We start from the raw sequence: 15,757 nt of genomic DNA on the forward strand, positions 1-15,757 counted from the left end.
TTTTATACTAATAGATTAAGAGGAAATGATACCCTTCAGGATATTAAGCAAAGACTGCTTGCTTCTTTTGATGCTATCCATGTAAACAGATTCACAGCCCTGTAGTATTTATAATACATTAATTTCTGCACTTCAATCCCCACTAAATAAACAGAACGCTAAACTCCAATGCATGAGAACCTATCACCCAAGCCCAAACCAACCGGAGGTATTCATTTCAAGCCCAGAGAAAGAGATCTATCTAATATCTCTGCCTTCCCAGCGTCGGCGCCCAAGAAACTGGATGCGTTTCCGGCGTCGCCTCATCATCCTGCTTCCAGATCTTAATCGTCTTGTCCGCCTCACCCGTGATCAATCTCAGTCCCGTGCGATCGAACGTGCTAGCCATAATGCCCGCCTCAGCTTCCAAAGATCCAGGCTGCGCCGTCGTCTCGATGTTCTGGAACCGGTATCCCGTTTTCCAGTCCCAGAACGACATGGAGCCGTTATCACCACCTGAGAACATGACGTTGTCCTCGTTAACGGACAGCGTGTTAATAACAGCATTGTGTCCCTCAAAGTTCTGCATGAACTCGCCGCCGGGGCATTTCCATTGCTTGATTGCGCCGGTTGATGCGGACGCGAAGGTGAATTCGCGCGGGTGCGTGGCGAGCCCGCGAACGCCCTTCTTGTGGTGCGTAAGGACGCCCATGGACTTTCCGGCTGCAAGGTCCCACATTCGGACGGTGGAGTCCAGCGAGCCGGTGATGACTTGGGGGTCGGCTTCTTGGCAGACTAGGTCTGCGACTGTGCCCGTGTGCCCGGAGAGGACGTGGATGTTGCTGCGGGTGCGCATGTCCCAGACGCGGGCGACGCCGTCGCGGCCGCCGGTCACGAGGAGATCAAGGCGTGGATGTAGAGCGAGGGTATAGACGCCGCTGAGATGGCCGTGGTAATGGCGGATAACTTTGTTAGTTTCCAGGTCCCAGCATTTCACCATCTTGTCCTCGCCGCAGGAGAAGAGGTAGGGGTGTCGAGGGGAGACCGCGAGGCCGCGGACGGTCGAGATGTGGCCGGTCAATGTTAGGCGCAGCGCACCGGTTGCGAGATTCCAGATCTTGATTGTTCGGTCTCCAGCACCACTGGCAAACCACTCGTTGTTCGGTTCCACGGCCAGACTCCGCACCCAGCCTAGATGTCCTGAGATCACCCTCATGAGCTTCCATGGCGCGTGCCACTCGGGTGGTTGTTGTCGTGTGGCAGATGGTCTCTGAATCAAGCTCTTTGGTTTATCCTCTCCTGCAGCGCCACCGGCCGCGGCCGCTGGTCTCCGAACAAGTGCTGTCGATGCACCACTCCTGTCACCGGTTCCTTCTTGTTGAGGCTTTGCACTGATTTTAGGTCGCTTTGAGCGCGCCGCGGCTGCTTGTGCTTGTTTTTCGGCCAGCGCTGGTGGTAGTTCTTTCACGTCTTCATATTCTACTTTTCGTCGGTAGGAGACGCCAATCGATCCGTTCGCGACGGAGGGTGTGACCATGAGGTATTCGGCTCCGAAGAGCTCGGCGGTGCGCTTTGCGGATTGGCGCACGGCCTGTTCTGGTGTGTTTGAAGGTAGGATGTCCATTGTGATGAGGGGATGTTGACCTGGTAGGTCGAGTAGGTGTGGGGATGAGTTCGAGCTCGGGCTCGTCGCGTCCGTCGTAGAGTGCTTCGCCTCTTCTGTCTTTGATATTTGAGGGGCCTGCGATCACGATTTGACAATCTGCTTAAACAAGGTGGTAGAAATTTGGAAAGGCGTGAATTGAGGAGGGGCGTAACTGAGCAGAAGATGAAGCTGGTCGACTGTCGGAAGTTTCTTAGCTCCAAAGTTCGGATAGAAGTTAGTGCCTCAGGCTGCAAGGCACGACGCAGATCTTATCACCTGCCCACTTCCAGCTTTCTATACACCTACAGTCACCTCAACGCACTTGCTTCGGAAGACTAGCAATAAATCTCGTCCAATTCTTGCTCCAGAGAGATAAAGATGGCATCAATCTCAGATTCAAAGTTCCCTCTCCACGAAGCTGCTCGCTCAGGCCAACGTAAATACCCCACCTTACAAACCAAGATATATATCGCTAACCAAACCATAGTTTCTGTGGCCGAGTCCCTATTAAATGTGCGATGATCCTGTTGACACCTTCTCATGAAGCTCCACTTCTTCGCTACTTCGAACTGAAGCCCTGATGATAAACGACAGGCAAACCCCAAACTAGCAACCACAAAAGATGATGATGAACGCTTACCCATCCACTGGGCCGTGGCATACAACCACTTCCCCACCATAGAGTTGCTTGTTGCAACCAAGAACTTCGATCCAGATGTCGAGGTATGTCATACCTTCTTCATGTTTACCCGCAGCAACTACTAAGCTGATGAGATAAACAGGATGGCTCAGGCTGGACTCCTCTAATGATCGCCGCTAGCCTGCGCAACGCAGAAGGAGACCCCATAATCGACCTTCTCCTCCGAAAAGGCGCAGACGTCAGCATCAAGAGCGTTACTGGCCAGGTATTTCTTTTATCCCAATATGCAATATCCCTCCACCCTTCATCTTCGCTCTCCCCTCCCCATATATAACTCCCCAAACTAACCTCCATAGAACGCCCTCCACTTCGCAACATCCAAATCCAACCTCAGCACAATCCGCACCCTGCTTAAAGCCGGGTGTTCCGCCCGCGTAAAAGACAAACGCGGGCAACTACCCCTTCACCGCGCGGCCGCAATCGGGTCAACACCGATCATCCAGGTTTTGCTTAAAGAGGGCCGGAGCCCTATCAACGCCACTGATAATGATGGGCTTACGGCGCTGCATCATGCTGTTTCGGAGGGGCATGGGGATGCGGCTGTTGCGCTTTTGAAGGAGGGGGCGGAGCCGGGGAAGGAGGACTCGGATGGGAGGACGGCGGTGCAGTTGGCGCCGGATGAGAAGGTTTGTCCTTTTTCAATCTATTTTGCTTTCTTTTTTTTTGAGGTTTGTTTGATTGGGAGGGTAGGTGCTGACGGGTTTAGGTGCGGAATTATATCTTGCAGGCTGCAGAGAGGGAAGGGATTGATCTGTAGTATCGTGTGGTGGGTGTACTGAAAGGACAAGCTCCCACAATGCAGCTAGATCGTCGGATATCCTATGTATGAGTGTGCTGAGAAATGAATGAGAGAATTTGATGGGTTACTCCATATGCTTTATATACATAACAATATCATACATCATAACTTAAGACAATTACTTCATCGTACTATCCACCAACTCGCGGTATATCCTCTTCAAATCCGCAATGTCCGCCTGAAGCTCCTCAACCTGCTCACTCTTCTCACCTAACATCTCAAGTGTTGTTTCATAGCGCCGATCAATCTCTTCGAGTTTCTGCTCTAGCTCTTGCACGCGTGTATCTGATGTTCTCTTCTCCTCGACTTCCCGCATCAAGTCGACGACTTGCTGCCTCGCTTCATCGCGTTGCGCTGTGATGCGTGCTAACTCGTCTTTGGAGGCAGCACGTTCGCTTTCCAGTCGGCGGACCGTGGCGCTCATCCGTTCCACGAGCTGGACGGATGGGCCGGCACCGACAGTGGACTCGGAGATGATGTCGTTGATGCCGCGGGAGTGGGTTGCTGCTGCGCCAAAGGCGGATGGTGTACCTGAGCCGGTGAAGTATTCGTCGGATTCGAACAGGATGTTTGGTGTTTCTGGGACTGGGGGGATAGGGCCGTGGTTTGGAAGGAGAGGAGAGAGGATGGGCTGTGCCACTGACACAGGAAGGGAGTTCTGGCGCGGCGGAGTGCCGATGTCGGGCGAGGCGCCTGGGACAGCAGATGAGCGCCGGCTTGTTGGTCGGTAATCAGATAGTGAGCCTGCTTCCAGGGTCATGGGGCGATGGAAGGAGACAGGAGATTCGGTGCGGCGGAGAGGGTTGGGCGGGCGGACGGCTTGCTCGCGCCACTTTGCGCGCTCGTCCTCCAGTTTCTGTGTCCAGGTCGCGTCTATGATAGCCTTCTGTTCGGCCATGTCATTTTGTACCGCGGTCAGTTCGTTATTGGCTTTCTTGAGCCTCTCTTCAGCTTTTTGTAGCTCTTGAGAATGCTCCTCGACCTTGTCGGAAAGCTCGCGGTGTAGTTCCTGAGCGTTTTCCAGTTCTTCCTCTAGTCGTTTCACCTTGAGGTTCTACACCCTGTCAGTACATGGCCGTAGGAGGAGAGGAATAACTCACCACTTCACGAATCTTGCGGCGTGCCTCGCCCTCACGCCGCGCAACCTCATCCCGCTCTTTCTCCACATTTGTTAGCCGCGAGAGTAGAGAACCCTCCAAGGCCTGCCAATTCTCGCTAGCAGCAGCATATTGTGTCTGCAGAGTCTCGATTTGGCGCAGTAGTTTTACCTGCGAATCACTAGCAACACCCGAAGATGCTTCCTCAGCCCTAGACCGCAAGGACTCCATTTTGCTTTCCAAGACTGACTGCTCCCCTTTCAGCTCAGCTTCCAAAACCCGCGCGCGTTCTTTCTCTTGCTCAATACTCTCTTTCAGACTAGTGATTTCCCTTCGCAGCTTCTCTTCGCAGATTTCGCGCTCAATTTTTGCACTCGATAGCTCCTCCTCTAGATCATCTGCGCGGCGCTTCTCTCGCTCCAAGGCATCGGAATTAGCCTTCGTCTCCGCAGCGTCCGCCCGGGATACGGCCCGCGCAAGTTGTCCCTTCATCTCTTGTACCGTTTGGCTCAACGCATTCCGCTCAGCCGTGACAGCTTCTAGGTCTCGAGCAGTTTTTGTTTGGTTGGAGAGAGACCCAGTTGCCCTCTTTTCCGCCGCCTCGGCCCGCTTAGCTCTAGCCTCAGCATTTGCCAGTTCTTTTTCAAGCCGGTCATTGGTCTTCTTTGCTTCTGCCTGAACCTTGGAGTTCTCCGCGAGTTGCTGTCTAAGCTTCTTGATCAAGGTCCTGTGGTCCATCTCCGTCTTTGAGAGTTTCTGTCCCTCTTCGAGCAGCAGCGCAATCCTCTCATCCTTTTCTCGGAGCTGCTTGTCGGCACTTCCAGGTTCAGCTGAAGCGGCTGCCTGTCGAGCAGAATCCGCAGCTTCTTGAGCTAGATACTTGAGTTTTGACTGTAGCGCATCGATGCGTTCGATATATCCATGTATTTCTTCTTGCAGTGCCGATTCGACAGCGCTCTGCTCTGTCTGTGGCTGCTCATCTGAAGTTTGTTCCTCGCTGGCCTGAGGGTGGCTTCTCTCCAATGTAGGTTCTGGAGAAGGTTCCGGAGAGGGCTCCTTTGATATGGATAATGGTTCGGCTTCCGTTGATTCAGACTCCAAGGCCGTTGTAGAGATGGATGTATCCCTATCGCTCGAAGCTCGCACATCCAAGTCTGATAAATTGTCTGCCGGCAGTGAATTATCCTCGCTCAGCCTGGAGACCGTGATAGCCGGGGTGGATGAAGAGGTGTCCGGAGGTGGGGTAATATCCTGGGGAAGTGAGCCGAGGCTGGATTCAATATCCATACTCGAACGAGCGCCATTGCTCGGAACTGGGCTAGTAGCGGGAGAAGCACCAGCAGGCGACGATGGGGAGCCGGTACCGCCGGGTGTGTTGGATTTGACCATAGCACGAGCTAGGCGTTCCTGGAGTCGGTCATTTTTTCGTGCATTCGACGAACTGCGGGACAGATCTGGATGGTCAGCTATGCGCGACACTGGAGTCTGGGTTAAACATACTCCCGGATAAGTCACTTGATTTAGCTCTCGCATGGGTTTGTTTGTTCTGCTGCTTCTTTGCATCTTCCTCCTCAGCGAGCATCTGATCTAGCCGGGATTCCACGCCGGCAACGGCCTGCTGCAGAAAAGAGCCGACCTTCCACCTGTTTTGCGCCATGGTGTTGGGTGTCTTGAACAGTTGTGAAGCGCAGTTTTGCGAGGACCGGTTCTTTATTTGACGTCAAGAGTGTACGAGAATGTTGTATACAAGTGTCAACAGCTGATACGAGGCAGCCTGGTTGCGGTCACCGTGAGAACAAGAGGCGGCTCAAGCTTGGATTGCGTGCGCCAATCGCAGAGTAAAGCACAAGAGAACGAGAGACTGGTTCGGAGTAAAGATCCATGAAAGAAGCGAGCTGCAATGATTTCCAGGAGACAGAGAAAAAGAGGACAAGACGACTGCTTGGATGTTGACACCGTCGGACGGTTGCGTAAACCAGCGCGGGAGTGACCTGAACGGGCTTGGCGGCGTCTTTCCCCAATTCGGTCTGCTGGACGTCAACCAGACTCCGCCTCAACTGTTGTCCCCGCGAGAGCTTCCAGACTCCTCGCCTCGCTTTAGCTTCCCTCCCCCTGTTTTACCGCCCGACAGGCTTCGAGAATCGATAGAACCATGTCGGCTGTGTCGCTCGAACCCCCCACCTACCTCAGCTCCCTGCAAAACAACATCCGAGCTCGACCTATCCCGTGGGACGGAGCTGTTCGAGCTGGCAACATCACCGATGACCACCTGAAGAAGATCAAAGCTGTGGACAAGGTCCGCAAAGAGCAGCGGCGTCAAACGATTGATGGCGATGTCCCGGGATATGTGAGCTTGCTGGCCGGAGGGTCGGGCGGAAAGAGTGTCTTGGAATCGGCAGCGAGGAGGAGTGATATTGTCCAGTATATTCTGGTGCTCGCAGCGGACCTCATTAACGGTGGGTGCCTTGCAAATTATTGATGAGCGAAAAGTAATGATCTCTTGACTAGATGCGCCATCTCTATCGTCTGCCTTGATAGCCCACCCGAACCCATACAAGCCATTTCTCCCTCTGCTGCGCCATTCTACGAATGCCGAAGATCCCATCCCACTCCTCACCTCCACCTTTTTGACCAACCTAGTTTCAACAAGCTTAATTTCCTCCTCAAAGTCGACGCCACAAGATGAGGAAGCTCTCCCGCAGCTGTACAACTACCTGTCCTCTCTGACCCAGAACCAGGACAGTGGGCTTCAGGACATTGGAGTACAGGGTCTGTCAACGTTGCTCCGCACTTCCAAGTCTCGGCAGATCTTCTGGGCGCAACGGAAGGAGACTGTTGACCCTCTAGTCGAGATTCTCCGCACTGCCGCTGGTGGCAAGGATAGCGCTTCTAGCACCACGTTGGCTGGTAGCTCCAGGGGCGCTGACGTAACGATCGCAGGCGGCGTAGGGCTACAGCTCCTATACCGCGTGCTTCTCGTCCTCTGGCAATTGAGTTTTGAAGGTGATTTGATTGGGGATGACTTACAAGCGTGAGTCTAGATACATGACATCATTGGTTTGTTACTAACTTATCTAGGGACCATGAGATACTCCAATTGTATTCCCAGCTTCTACGGCTGTCTCCGAAAGAGAAGACCACTCGTCTCCTCCTTGCAACGCTCAAGAACCTCCTATCCTCTAACCGCACGACCCTCCTTCCCGTTGCGGTGTTTGTCCGTATCCCTGCCCTTCTTTCAACCCTCTCGGGTCGACACCTGACGGACCCCGACCTCCTGGAGGACCTGAAATACCTGTCGGAGATCCTAGATGAATACACCAAGACTCAAACGACCTTTGATCAATACGCCGCGGAGCTGCAGTCTGGCCACCTACGGTGGTCTCCGCCCCATCGCAACCCCACTTTCTGGAAGGAAAACGCCCGCCGGATCTTGGACGAATCAAACGGTGCCCTGCCTAAGAAACTTGCCGAGATCATATCCAAGAGCTGGGAGAACGACAAGCAAGTGCTTGCCATTGCCTGCAACGACGTGGGACAACTGGTCAAGGAGCTGCCCGAAAGACGGGGCCAGCTTGAGAAGATTGGACTGAAGACACGAGTCATGGAACTGATGGCAGACAAAGACGAGTCAGTGCGGTGGGAGAGCTTGCGAGCGGTGGGAGAGTGGCTCCGGTATACCTTTGATAATTGATTGTACATGTCGAATACGGACCGAGTATACCACCCTATTTGTGCTATTTTACTAGTTGCCTGTAAAGATTCGCAGCGTGTTGTTTGTCATTTGTGAATATAGCATAGACCAAAGTCGAAACCCTCTCCAAACGCCAAGCCCTCCGGCTGCTGAGGTATTTTAAGAATGATCTTCTTCGAAGTTCGCAGTATGCAGTCCACATGAAACCACACCGTCGCCAGAAACCCTCATGGTGCGAAAAAATTGGACATCCAATTGGAAGGTGGATCGGTGATCGCCGCTATACAGATCGCCCATGGATCCGGAAACCGCTGCTTATCGCGGAGGATTGCCACCCCATGCCGACACGACTTCAACGCCCTTCCCCGCTTCTGTCACTTCTCGTGCTGACTTCAGTTCTCCTTGATCCTCCTTGCTCTCTCGCCAGTTATCTGCCATCTGACACCTCTTCAGCTGCTCGAAACAGTGAAGTAGCACCTCCGCGGCCCCTTGAAGCGGGGAGAAAAAATCGCGCACGCCGAGACCAATTTCTAATCACCTCCTGACCGCACAACCACCAAATGTCACGATCTTTCGGCGGTTGTAAGCGATGTAAATCAAGGCGGCAGAAGTGTGATGAGGAGCGCCCGACCTGTGGACGATGCAAGTCAGCGGGGACGCAATGTCGGTATGCGATGCAGCTGCAGTGGGGGGGCCGAGCGTTCTCGAGGTCGAGGTTCGGCGCATGCATGCAGAAGCTAGGTGAGATTTCTGCACCCTCACTCACAAAAACGCTAACAGTGGATTGCTTGTAGAATACTCACCAGGCGAATTCATATACACAACTGCCGGCGATGCACCACCGACCGAAGCCCCTTCCACACCTCCTATAACGCCTGTAACGCCTGTGACTACTATTACGTTGCCGAAATCCGTTGACCCGTTTGCCTCGCTCAATACAAGTCAGAAGTCCCTCCTACACCATTTCCTTAGCGATGCGTCCCAGATCACGGCATGTCACTCGGGAATGCAGCAAGAAATCTGTCGGATGCTTGTACCGATGGCTCTGCAGACCCCGTCGTTGCTGTATGCGACAATGGCGGTATCCGCCATCCACATCCAGGCCCTACATAATAAATCAGAAAACGTTAAGACAGCCCCAGATATTGCGCGTTTAATGGCGATGAGTTTGGAACATTTTCGCAAGGAACTACAAAACCCAGCTACACGTGGGACGGATGCATTGCTTGCGACGGCGCGGACACTCTGTCTTGCAGAGGTGCACGCTGGCGCGGTTGAGCCAAACTCCTGGCGAGCACATATCGAAGGCGCGCGGGCGTTGATGGTCGCCTCTCGTGAGCGGGATGGGGGGTCTCCTGATTCATCAGAAGGTTTTCGCAGATACCTTGATCGATGGTACCGCTCAATCGTGTCGTTAACGGCGCTGACCGGAAATGGTCCGCCAATTGGCGGAGATGTCAACTGCCAGACGATTGCAAAGGCCGTTGTCCCGACCTCGGATACACCAGATTACCTCGACGACTACTGGGGCTTCACAGTAAGCTTATCCGCAGTTTTCCGCGGGATCGGAGCAGCCGCCTGGCAAACACCCCCGGACCAAGCAGCAGACGACGAAGAGATTATTGCATTGGAATCGTCAGTACGGAATCTCATCGATGAGGGAGCACGGTCACCACCTACATTCTACCCTGGCGTCGCGGACGGTCTATCAGCAGATCACATCCTCCGATTCACCCTTTGCAACGAAGCTTTCCAACACAGCGCACTAATCCAGATCGAGCGGCGACTGCGCCGAGAGCCGGCGACATCGCCCGCCGTTCAGCTCTCAGTCAAGAAAATCATCGACTGCTCCGAACAAATCGGACCATCGCCCGGTCTTAGTCCTTGGACGATGCTCACGACACCATTGTTCATTGCAGGTTGTGAAGCACAAGGTGAAGATCGTGATCGTGTTCGGAATCTTCTCTCGTCGCTGTACGATACAATCCGCGTGCCGAATGTGCTGCAGTCGTTGAAGTTCCTAGAGCAGTATTGGGCTCACCAGCTAGACGAGAACGAGAGCTGGAATCGTTTCCTAGGTATGTTTTTCACCCATCATACTCCTCACATGAGCTAACGGCAGTAACCAGATCGAATGCGGTTCGACTTCATCCCCTACTAGTTTCTGATAGATGTTTTATTCACGGTTACGAGTCGAACGTCCCTTCTTACGGTGTTGGTATATAATTATTTGGGTATATATTTGACCTTCGGCGCTATGAGGTCCAGGTGGCGTATGTGATGTTGGCAAGATAGCGATTATAGCGATTCAATTCTGGTTTGGTTTCCTAATGATAATTCTATCTTCTCTCCTAGAACTTTACCCCAGTAGGTACCCTTAGACCTCGGTATTAAGATCCAAAGGAGTCGGAGTTGGAGATTGACAAGTCGGAATTCATCTCCGAACACCCCCAGGTCCTCCCGAGCTAAACCTTGCTTGTTCTGTGCGCCCCTGTCTATGCATGTGCCCTGAATTAGGTCCCGTTATAAATATAGCTTGAGAGTTTCTAGGAACCAGATTATGGATGTTGATAAACCTTCCTCAGAGTATAGGAAAGTTTAACTTGTGAGTCAATTCGGAGGCGATGATATGATCAGGCACGACGTAATTGAGTATTGCTGGGGTCTGGTTTTGATAATAGGATAGGATTATACGAGGCCTATAGGTGACTGTACAGTAGATCATAGAGCTGACTGCCAGATAGTCGTGGGAATTGACACACGATCGAATAATGCCTGATCAGCATAGCATGCTCACTCGCTGTGGTAGAAGAAAAATCACCCCGCGGGCGAAACTGGAAAGTCCAGCATTGATTTTACATAGAAAGCTCGGAACCTCTTCGACCAAGAGGAGAGAAGATTCAACCACAACCTTGTGAGTGAGTCAGAGATATATCCTGCAAAGAGTTTTTCATCCTAGACCTCGCCTCATCCGGGCCACAGCTCATTCACCCTCCCCCATCCATATTTGCATGCTTTGCTTGTTGACCTCATTCTTGATCACCACTGGATGTCACCGCGGACTCTTGATGAAATACCGAGGAAGAAGAATTGACCTGCACCAACCGGACGGACTGAAGAGCAGGTGACCCTGGGATAGATGTTCCTAGCCCTAACTTTGATCCCGCAGCCAACAAGAATGGAGCTGAGAGACTGTGCTCAGCGTACCCCAAGCTAACTTTAGGAGATTGAGCAGGCGATCTGGAAGAAAATGCAAAAGGCTAACCTGGTATCCTTAAGATGACTCCGTCAGAGAGCCCATTTATCCTATGGGAGAATTTCTGCGAGGAGAAACAAGTGCAGCATGAGTACCGAACGCCAATGCAAAAGGGTAAGTCCCGGAGTAGGTTTCTTTACATACATAGCATATTCACTGAGTAGTATGTAGCACCATATAATATACCTGCGAGTCTTCTTCTCCCGAAGAAGCGGAGACCGAGTGGACTGCATTTCTGATCAATATGACCTACCGTTTTACGACAAGCTAGAGGTATGGGGTTCGCCTTCAAAACTTCGAGATTCTGGACAAAGCCGTAAGCCCCGCCAATAACCAATCTCACACATACTGTGCCTCTAGACAATTGGAGCTATGAAGGTCAACACAAGAATCCTATTTGACTTTTTGCTGTCTAGGAGACTTTTTGCTGTCTAGGAGGCCGGAACTCAATTGCAACTATAAATATCCATCATAGAAGATTCTCGGCTTCGCATTGCATTGTTGTATTTTCTGGGAGAGATAGATGCTGGGGTCAGGAGGCACAGAGGTATCGTAAGATAACTATGTGCTGAATTGAGAGACACCTAAGGGGAATCTAACGATAGCGGCTTCAATGTACTAGACAGCCCTGGTGATATCATTTCCCCAAACAACAGCAGCTACAGAACGCCTGGTATGCGCTGCAGAGTATCTGAACAACCCGTAGACTCCCGAGCGGACGATGAACATATGAGTAGGGCTTGGATTGCTCGAAACGTTCTGAGCCCTTGGACTCGCTTGCCTGTTTCTTCTTGTTGGGAATCGCGGAATTTGGAGCCAATCGCCTTATTTTGTAAGAGTCACTGGTGTAATTAGGGTTCTGAGAGCTGGTCATTGACTTGCAGGTGGTAGAATCGAGAAATCGCTTGTTTGCACCGTTCATTAGTGCGGAGAGAGCGTTCGTCGGAGGATATGATGACATTGTCTGATGTAGCAGTCCACCTGGATGATTCAATAAAGGCTACTTAGTATCATTGCTTGTAGATCTCAGTCAATTGACCTCCCGTGTAGAGTGCGGACTGAGCAACTTGGGATCTCGCACCAGGACAGAGAAGCAGGATTCCTGACCTAAGGTTTCAAGAACTGCTGCTCCACAAAACTCAATTGTATTGACATTGATTGACATTGGAGATGTAAAACCTTGTCCAATGCTGAAACGTTATTAAGAGTCATTGTCGAGCATCGACTGGCGAGGAAGCTGTAGAGTCTTCGCTGGCATTGAGTTCTGCGAAGTATGAACTGGTCTTGATGTCCGACTGACCTGGCTATACGTGTAGGAGTCATAGCCACAGCCTCGTAGGAGATGAATTCCGCGCCCAAGAGATGGGCCACCGGCGAGGGTATATTGAGGTCCCTCGCTGCTCTGCTTCTTGCTGCCCCGTACCATCTTCTACCTCCTTGCACGCATTACTACGTGCGCATAACTACATTGAAACTGCCCAAAGAGGCGCAAATTCATTCTAGAATAACCCTACTTCGAGGAATAACCTCATCTACCATCATTACCACAAACAACATACCTTGCCCCGGGTATTGAAGCATATCGCTCCTCGGCGCACCATACCAATTCACAACCAACCCTAATCTGGGAATAACCTCACTCTACACCACCCACAAACAACCTCACTACATCGAGTCTCACGAGACCAACCACCTCCAGCCTCAGACAGAGGAACTATCCTAACAACCCATCCCACCACAACCAGTATGCTACACCCCCTCCCCCCCAACGATCCACAGCAAAGCTAACAACCCCCAGACCACCAAACCACAATGTCTCTCTACCTCGAAGACAAAGTCTCCGCGGCGGCACCAATGCACACAGCCATCCTCACGCAACTCCAACACGTCAAAGACGCCCCCGCAGCGCTCAAAACCCAAGCCGCCCAGCTCGCCGAGCTCCAGGAGCAAAACCAAGACTTCGAAGAGCAAATCGACGAACTCACAGACCTCAGGGTCAAAAAACAAACCGCCTACGAGATGCTCAGGGACAACAATACCCGCCGCCGGCTATACACCATCGTCGGCATGGAGAAATATTATCGCAAAAGAATTCAGCGCAAGAAAGCGGTCTGGACTGAGGTCGTGAACAAGGGACTTGAATGCCGCGCTGAGCGGCGGAAATGCGAGGAGAAGGTCGCGCAGGCGAAGGAGCGGGTGGGAGAGCTTCAGGCTGCGGTGAAGGAGAGGGAGAGGCTGATCTGGGATCAGGATAATATCTACGACCGGGTTTTTGGGGAGGAGACGGGGACGTTTCCGGATTTTGATGATGGGTTGAGGAGGACGAGGGAGGCGTGGGCTGCGCTTGAGGCAGCGGAGAGGGCGCTTGAGAAGAGGAAGCAGGCGGATAAGCTTCTTAATAAGGCGCTGATTGAGACGCTTGAGGTTGTGGATATGCTGGATAAGGCGCTTAGTCGGAGTCGGCAGATTGAGAAGAAGGGGAAGACCAAGGTGCTGGAGGTGGGTGATCTGCTTCAGCGTCTTCGAAAGGTCGAGAATAGATTCGAGGAGGAGGTGTATGCCCTTGTACTGGAAGCGGGGATGGAGCCTGAGCATGCAGGTATTAGGGAGCTCGAGTATCTCAATCTTGGGGTTGATCGGCGGAAGCAAATTCGAATGCTGGCGGGTCTTCCCAAGAGGGTGACGCAGCCTTCGGATATCATTCGCAAGATGTATGAGGATGCTCAGCGGTTTGAGAGTGCCTTGTTGAGAGAGTACAATTCTGACGCTGCGGAAAAGCGCGTGGAGAAGTGTGAGAGGGATCTGGACAAGGCGATTGATCATTTGAGGGAGGTCAGGGAGACTGCTTTCTTGAAGATTGCGACGCCTCCGCCATTTTATTCGGAGGTTAGTCGTGAGAACAAGCCGCCGGCTTACACTGAGATTTGTTAAATTGGGCATGTATGAGGACGAGATATGTATTGGACTGCAAATTGGAACTTGTTCTGGATGTTATAACAGGGATGAGGATAGCCTTGAGAGGCTTCCAGTGTCTATTTCACCAACAAGCTGCGCTGACCACTAGCTGCAGGAACAAATTGTTATGATAGGAATGAAGGATAGCCTTTAAAGGCTTCCTGATACATCATGCTAGCACAAATTAAACAAGCAGCTTTGACCACTCACTTTTGACCGTAGGAGTGTCTGTCGGATGAGCTGTAAAGTATCTATAGGGAATTCCTTCAGTACTTAACGTTGTATTGTGGTACCAACCTACCTGCACCCGGCGCGCCACTCTGTCAAAGTAGCCCTAAACGGATAAATTCATCCAATATGTTGCGAAAGGCTTCCGAGCAGGTTGACGCCTCTTTTTATCCAGAAAAAGGATTATATAGTCATAATACGTAGTAGATCAAGGATCTGCACTCGCACTGAGAAGGTCAAGATCGACCTGCAAGCCCTTCCAAATAACCAATAAAACAGCATATTGACTCCACCACTATGAAAGTATGCTGTCACAGATGAATGTTTCCGTTGATATAATCGGCCTGCCACAACTAATCCTCAAATACCTACGTCAAAGCTGTTACGTTGGCGGCCGGCGTTGCCCTTAAACCACCCTTATATAGACCAATAAATGGCTTCGGACAGAAATACCTCCGGCGTGAGTAGCAACATAACCACTCCAATGACGCCACCAGTATTAACTGAGCATCTTCAGCCGGAAGACCCTCGTATATACAATCTCCGCCGCCACTCCGAAAGCATCAGCCACATCCTAGACATTCTTCAAACGTCGGAGGCGGACAAGCTATCGATTTACACTGCACCAACAAACACAGATACACCATCAACTCAGGGAGCGGCAACAAGACGTCTAGATTTTAGAGAACGGTCGGACGAAAGTCGGAGCTCAGCTGATGGAACACAGGATAGAGGGTACTATGGAGGGTTAGAAGGGGAGGCGCATTCAATGACTGGGAAAGAGGACATCGCTCGGCGGGCCACATAGTTCTGCTGTGTCTAGACTGTGGGATATACTCGTGCTGTGAATGGAGTCCGGCGTTATAGGTTAATCAGACGAGATGCTGTAGACTAGATATTGATAAGTTGTTGGTCTGCCCTAACCATGGAACCAACCCCCACTTGATCAACCTCATCATTATCACACCATGCCGTCACCTCCCACTTACCTCCCTACCCAGCTTCTATAGCTTCTTCTTTACAGCCACTATTTTCCCTTGTTCGTTTCAGTACTAAACAAATATCAAAGCGTTAAACACCATCCACTCCTACAATGTCCACCAAAGGCTACACAGCAGAAGTAGGCCCCCATTCTCCAGATCACAAACCAATTGAAACATTCCTAACCCCCATTCAGCAACGCGCCGAACTAAGCAAACGTCTCCAAGACGACGTCAAGAAATACGAACAGGACAGAATCAACAGGCCGCAAAGCTCCCGCTACGAGCTGGGGCCGGGGGCGGCGAACAGAAAAATGGATTTCCAACAACAGTCAAACGATGATAGGGGCGTTGGGGACGTGATGGAGGGGTACTATGGTGGGCCGGAGACGGAGGAGAAGATTATTGTTGGGGAGGGGGGCGTTGC

General features: G+C 51.8%; 7 protein-coding genes across 7 annotated transcripts; 5 read left to right on the forward strand and 2 right to left on the reverse strand.

Annotated features, from left to right (window-relative positions):
- Positions 1-31: 31 nt before the first annotated feature.
- BJY04DRAFT_177987 (WD40 repeat domain-containing protein) lies at positions 32-1,797 on the reverse strand. The gene has a single exon (XM_073709670.1). The coding sequence runs from the start codon at positions 1,601-1,603 to the stop codon at positions 242-244; it is 1,362 nt and encodes a 453-aa protein (XP_073576411.1). The 5' UTR covers positions 1,604-1,797; the 3' UTR covers positions 32-241.
- Positions 1,798-1,935: 138 nt separating this feature from the next.
- BJY04DRAFT_177988 (ankyrin repeat domain-containing protein) lies at positions 1,936-3,190 on the forward strand. Its single transcript, XM_073709671.1, has 6 exons — positions 1,936-2,060; positions 2,112-2,137; positions 2,219-2,347; positions 2,407-2,529; positions 2,621-2,950; positions 3,031-3,190. Exons 1-6 carry the CDS (start codon positions 2,003-2,005, stop codon positions 3,079-3,081), a joined length of 717 nt encoding a protein of 238 aa, XP_073576412.1. The 5' UTR covers positions 1,936-2,002; the 3' UTR covers positions 3,082-3,190.
- Positions 3,191-3,241: 51 nt separating this feature from the next.
- On the reverse strand, positions 3,242-5,877 carry BJY04DRAFT_213355 (M protein repeat protein; the record flags this gene model as incomplete). The annotated part of the gene is made up of 3 exons (XM_073714856.1): positions 3,242-4,177; positions 4,224-5,674; positions 5,721-5,877. The coding sequence occupies 3 exons, from the start codon at positions 5,875-5,877 to the stop codon at positions 3,242-3,244; spliced, it is 2,544 nt and encodes an 847-aa protein (XP_073576413.1).
- Positions 5,878-6,293: 416 nt separating this feature from the next.
- Positions 6,294-8,011, forward strand: BJY04DRAFT_75698 (H(+)-transporting V1 sector ATPase subunit H). The gene is made up of 3 exons (XM_073721009.1): positions 6,294-6,676; positions 6,729-7,251; positions 7,299-8,011. Exons 1-3 carry the CDS (start codon positions 6,373-6,375, stop codon positions 7,909-7,911), a joined length of 1,440 nt encoding a protein of 479 aa, XP_073576414.1. The 5' UTR covers positions 6,294-6,372; the 3' UTR covers positions 7,912-8,011.
- Positions 8,012-8,666, forward strand: BJY04DRAFT_75699 (uncharacterized protein). Its single transcript, XM_073721010.1, has one exon. The coding sequence runs from the start codon at positions 8,112-8,114 to the stop codon at positions 8,454-8,456; it is 345 nt and encodes a 114-aa protein (XP_073576415.1). The 5' UTR covers positions 8,012-8,111; the 3' UTR covers positions 8,457-8,666.
- On the forward strand, positions 8,630-10,266 carry BJY04DRAFT_177995 (fungal specific transcription factor domain-containing protein). The gene is made up of 2 exons (XM_073709672.1): positions 8,630-9,989; positions 10,041-10,266. Exons 1-2 carry the CDS (start codon positions 8,918-8,920, stop codon positions 10,070-10,072), a joined length of 1,104 nt encoding a protein of 367 aa, XP_073576416.1. The 5' UTR covers positions 8,630-8,917; the 3' UTR covers positions 10,073-10,266.
- A 2,713-nt stretch (positions 10,267-12,979) lies between these two features.
- On the forward strand, positions 12,980-14,098 carry BJY04DRAFT_213358 (uncharacterized protein; the record flags this gene model as incomplete). Its single annotated transcript, XM_073714857.1, has 1 exon — positions 12,980-14,098. One exon carries the CDS (start codon positions 12,980-12,982, stop codon positions 14,096-14,098), a length of 1,119 nt encoding a protein of 372 aa, XP_073576417.1.
- Positions 14,099-15,757: the final 1,659 nt, after the last annotated feature.

The sequence above is a fragment of the Aspergillus karnatakaensis genome (genome assembly GCF_047715665.1).
Source record: "Aspergillus karnatakaensis strain CBS 102800 unplaced genomic scaffold BJY04scaffold_3, whole genome shotgun sequence".
In the NCBI taxonomy this organism is placed as follows: Eukaryota; Fungi; Ascomycota; class Eurotiomycetes; order Eurotiales; family Aspergillaceae; genus Aspergillus; species Aspergillus karnatakaensis.

Coding starts and splice junctions, on each gene's coding strand:
- BJY04DRAFT_177987 (XM_073709670.1), bottom strand. CDS start 1,603: ATGGACATCCTACCTTCAAACACACCAGAACAGGCCGTGCGCCAATCC.
- BJY04DRAFT_75699 (XM_073721010.1), top strand. CDS start 8,112: ATGAAACCACACCGTCGCCAGAAACCCTCATGGTGCGAAAAAATTGGA.
- BJY04DRAFT_177988 (XM_073709671.1), top strand. CDS start 2,003: ATGGCATCAATCTCAGATTCAAAGTTCCCTCTCCACGAAGCTGCTCGC. Junction 2,348..2,406: donor ACTTCGATCCAGATGTCGAG/GTATGTCATACC, acceptor TGAGATAAACAG/GATGGCTCAGGCTGGACTCC. Junction 2,530..2,620: donor TCAAGAGCGTTACTGGCCAG/GTATTTCTTTTA, acceptor TAACCTCCATAG/AACGCCCTCCACTTCGCAAC.
- BJY04DRAFT_75698 (XM_073721009.1), top strand. CDS start 6,373: ATGTCGGCTGTGTCGCTCGAACCCCCCACCTACCTCAGCTCCCTGCAA. Junction 6,677..6,728: donor CGCAGCGGACCTCATTAACG/GTGGGTGCCTTG, acceptor TCTCTTGACTAG/ATGCGCCATCTCTATCGTCT. Junction 7,252..7,298: donor ATTGGGGATGACTTACAAGC/GTGAGTCTAGAT, acceptor TAACTTATCTAG/GGACCATGAGATACTCCAAT.
- BJY04DRAFT_177995 (XM_073709672.1), top strand. CDS start 8,918: ATGCAGCAAGAAATCTGTCGGATGCTTGTACCGATGGCTCTGCAGACC. Junction 9,990..10,040: donor GAGCTGGAATCGTTTCCTAG/GTATGTTTTTCA, acceptor GGCAGTAACCAG/ATCGAATGCGGTTCGACTTC.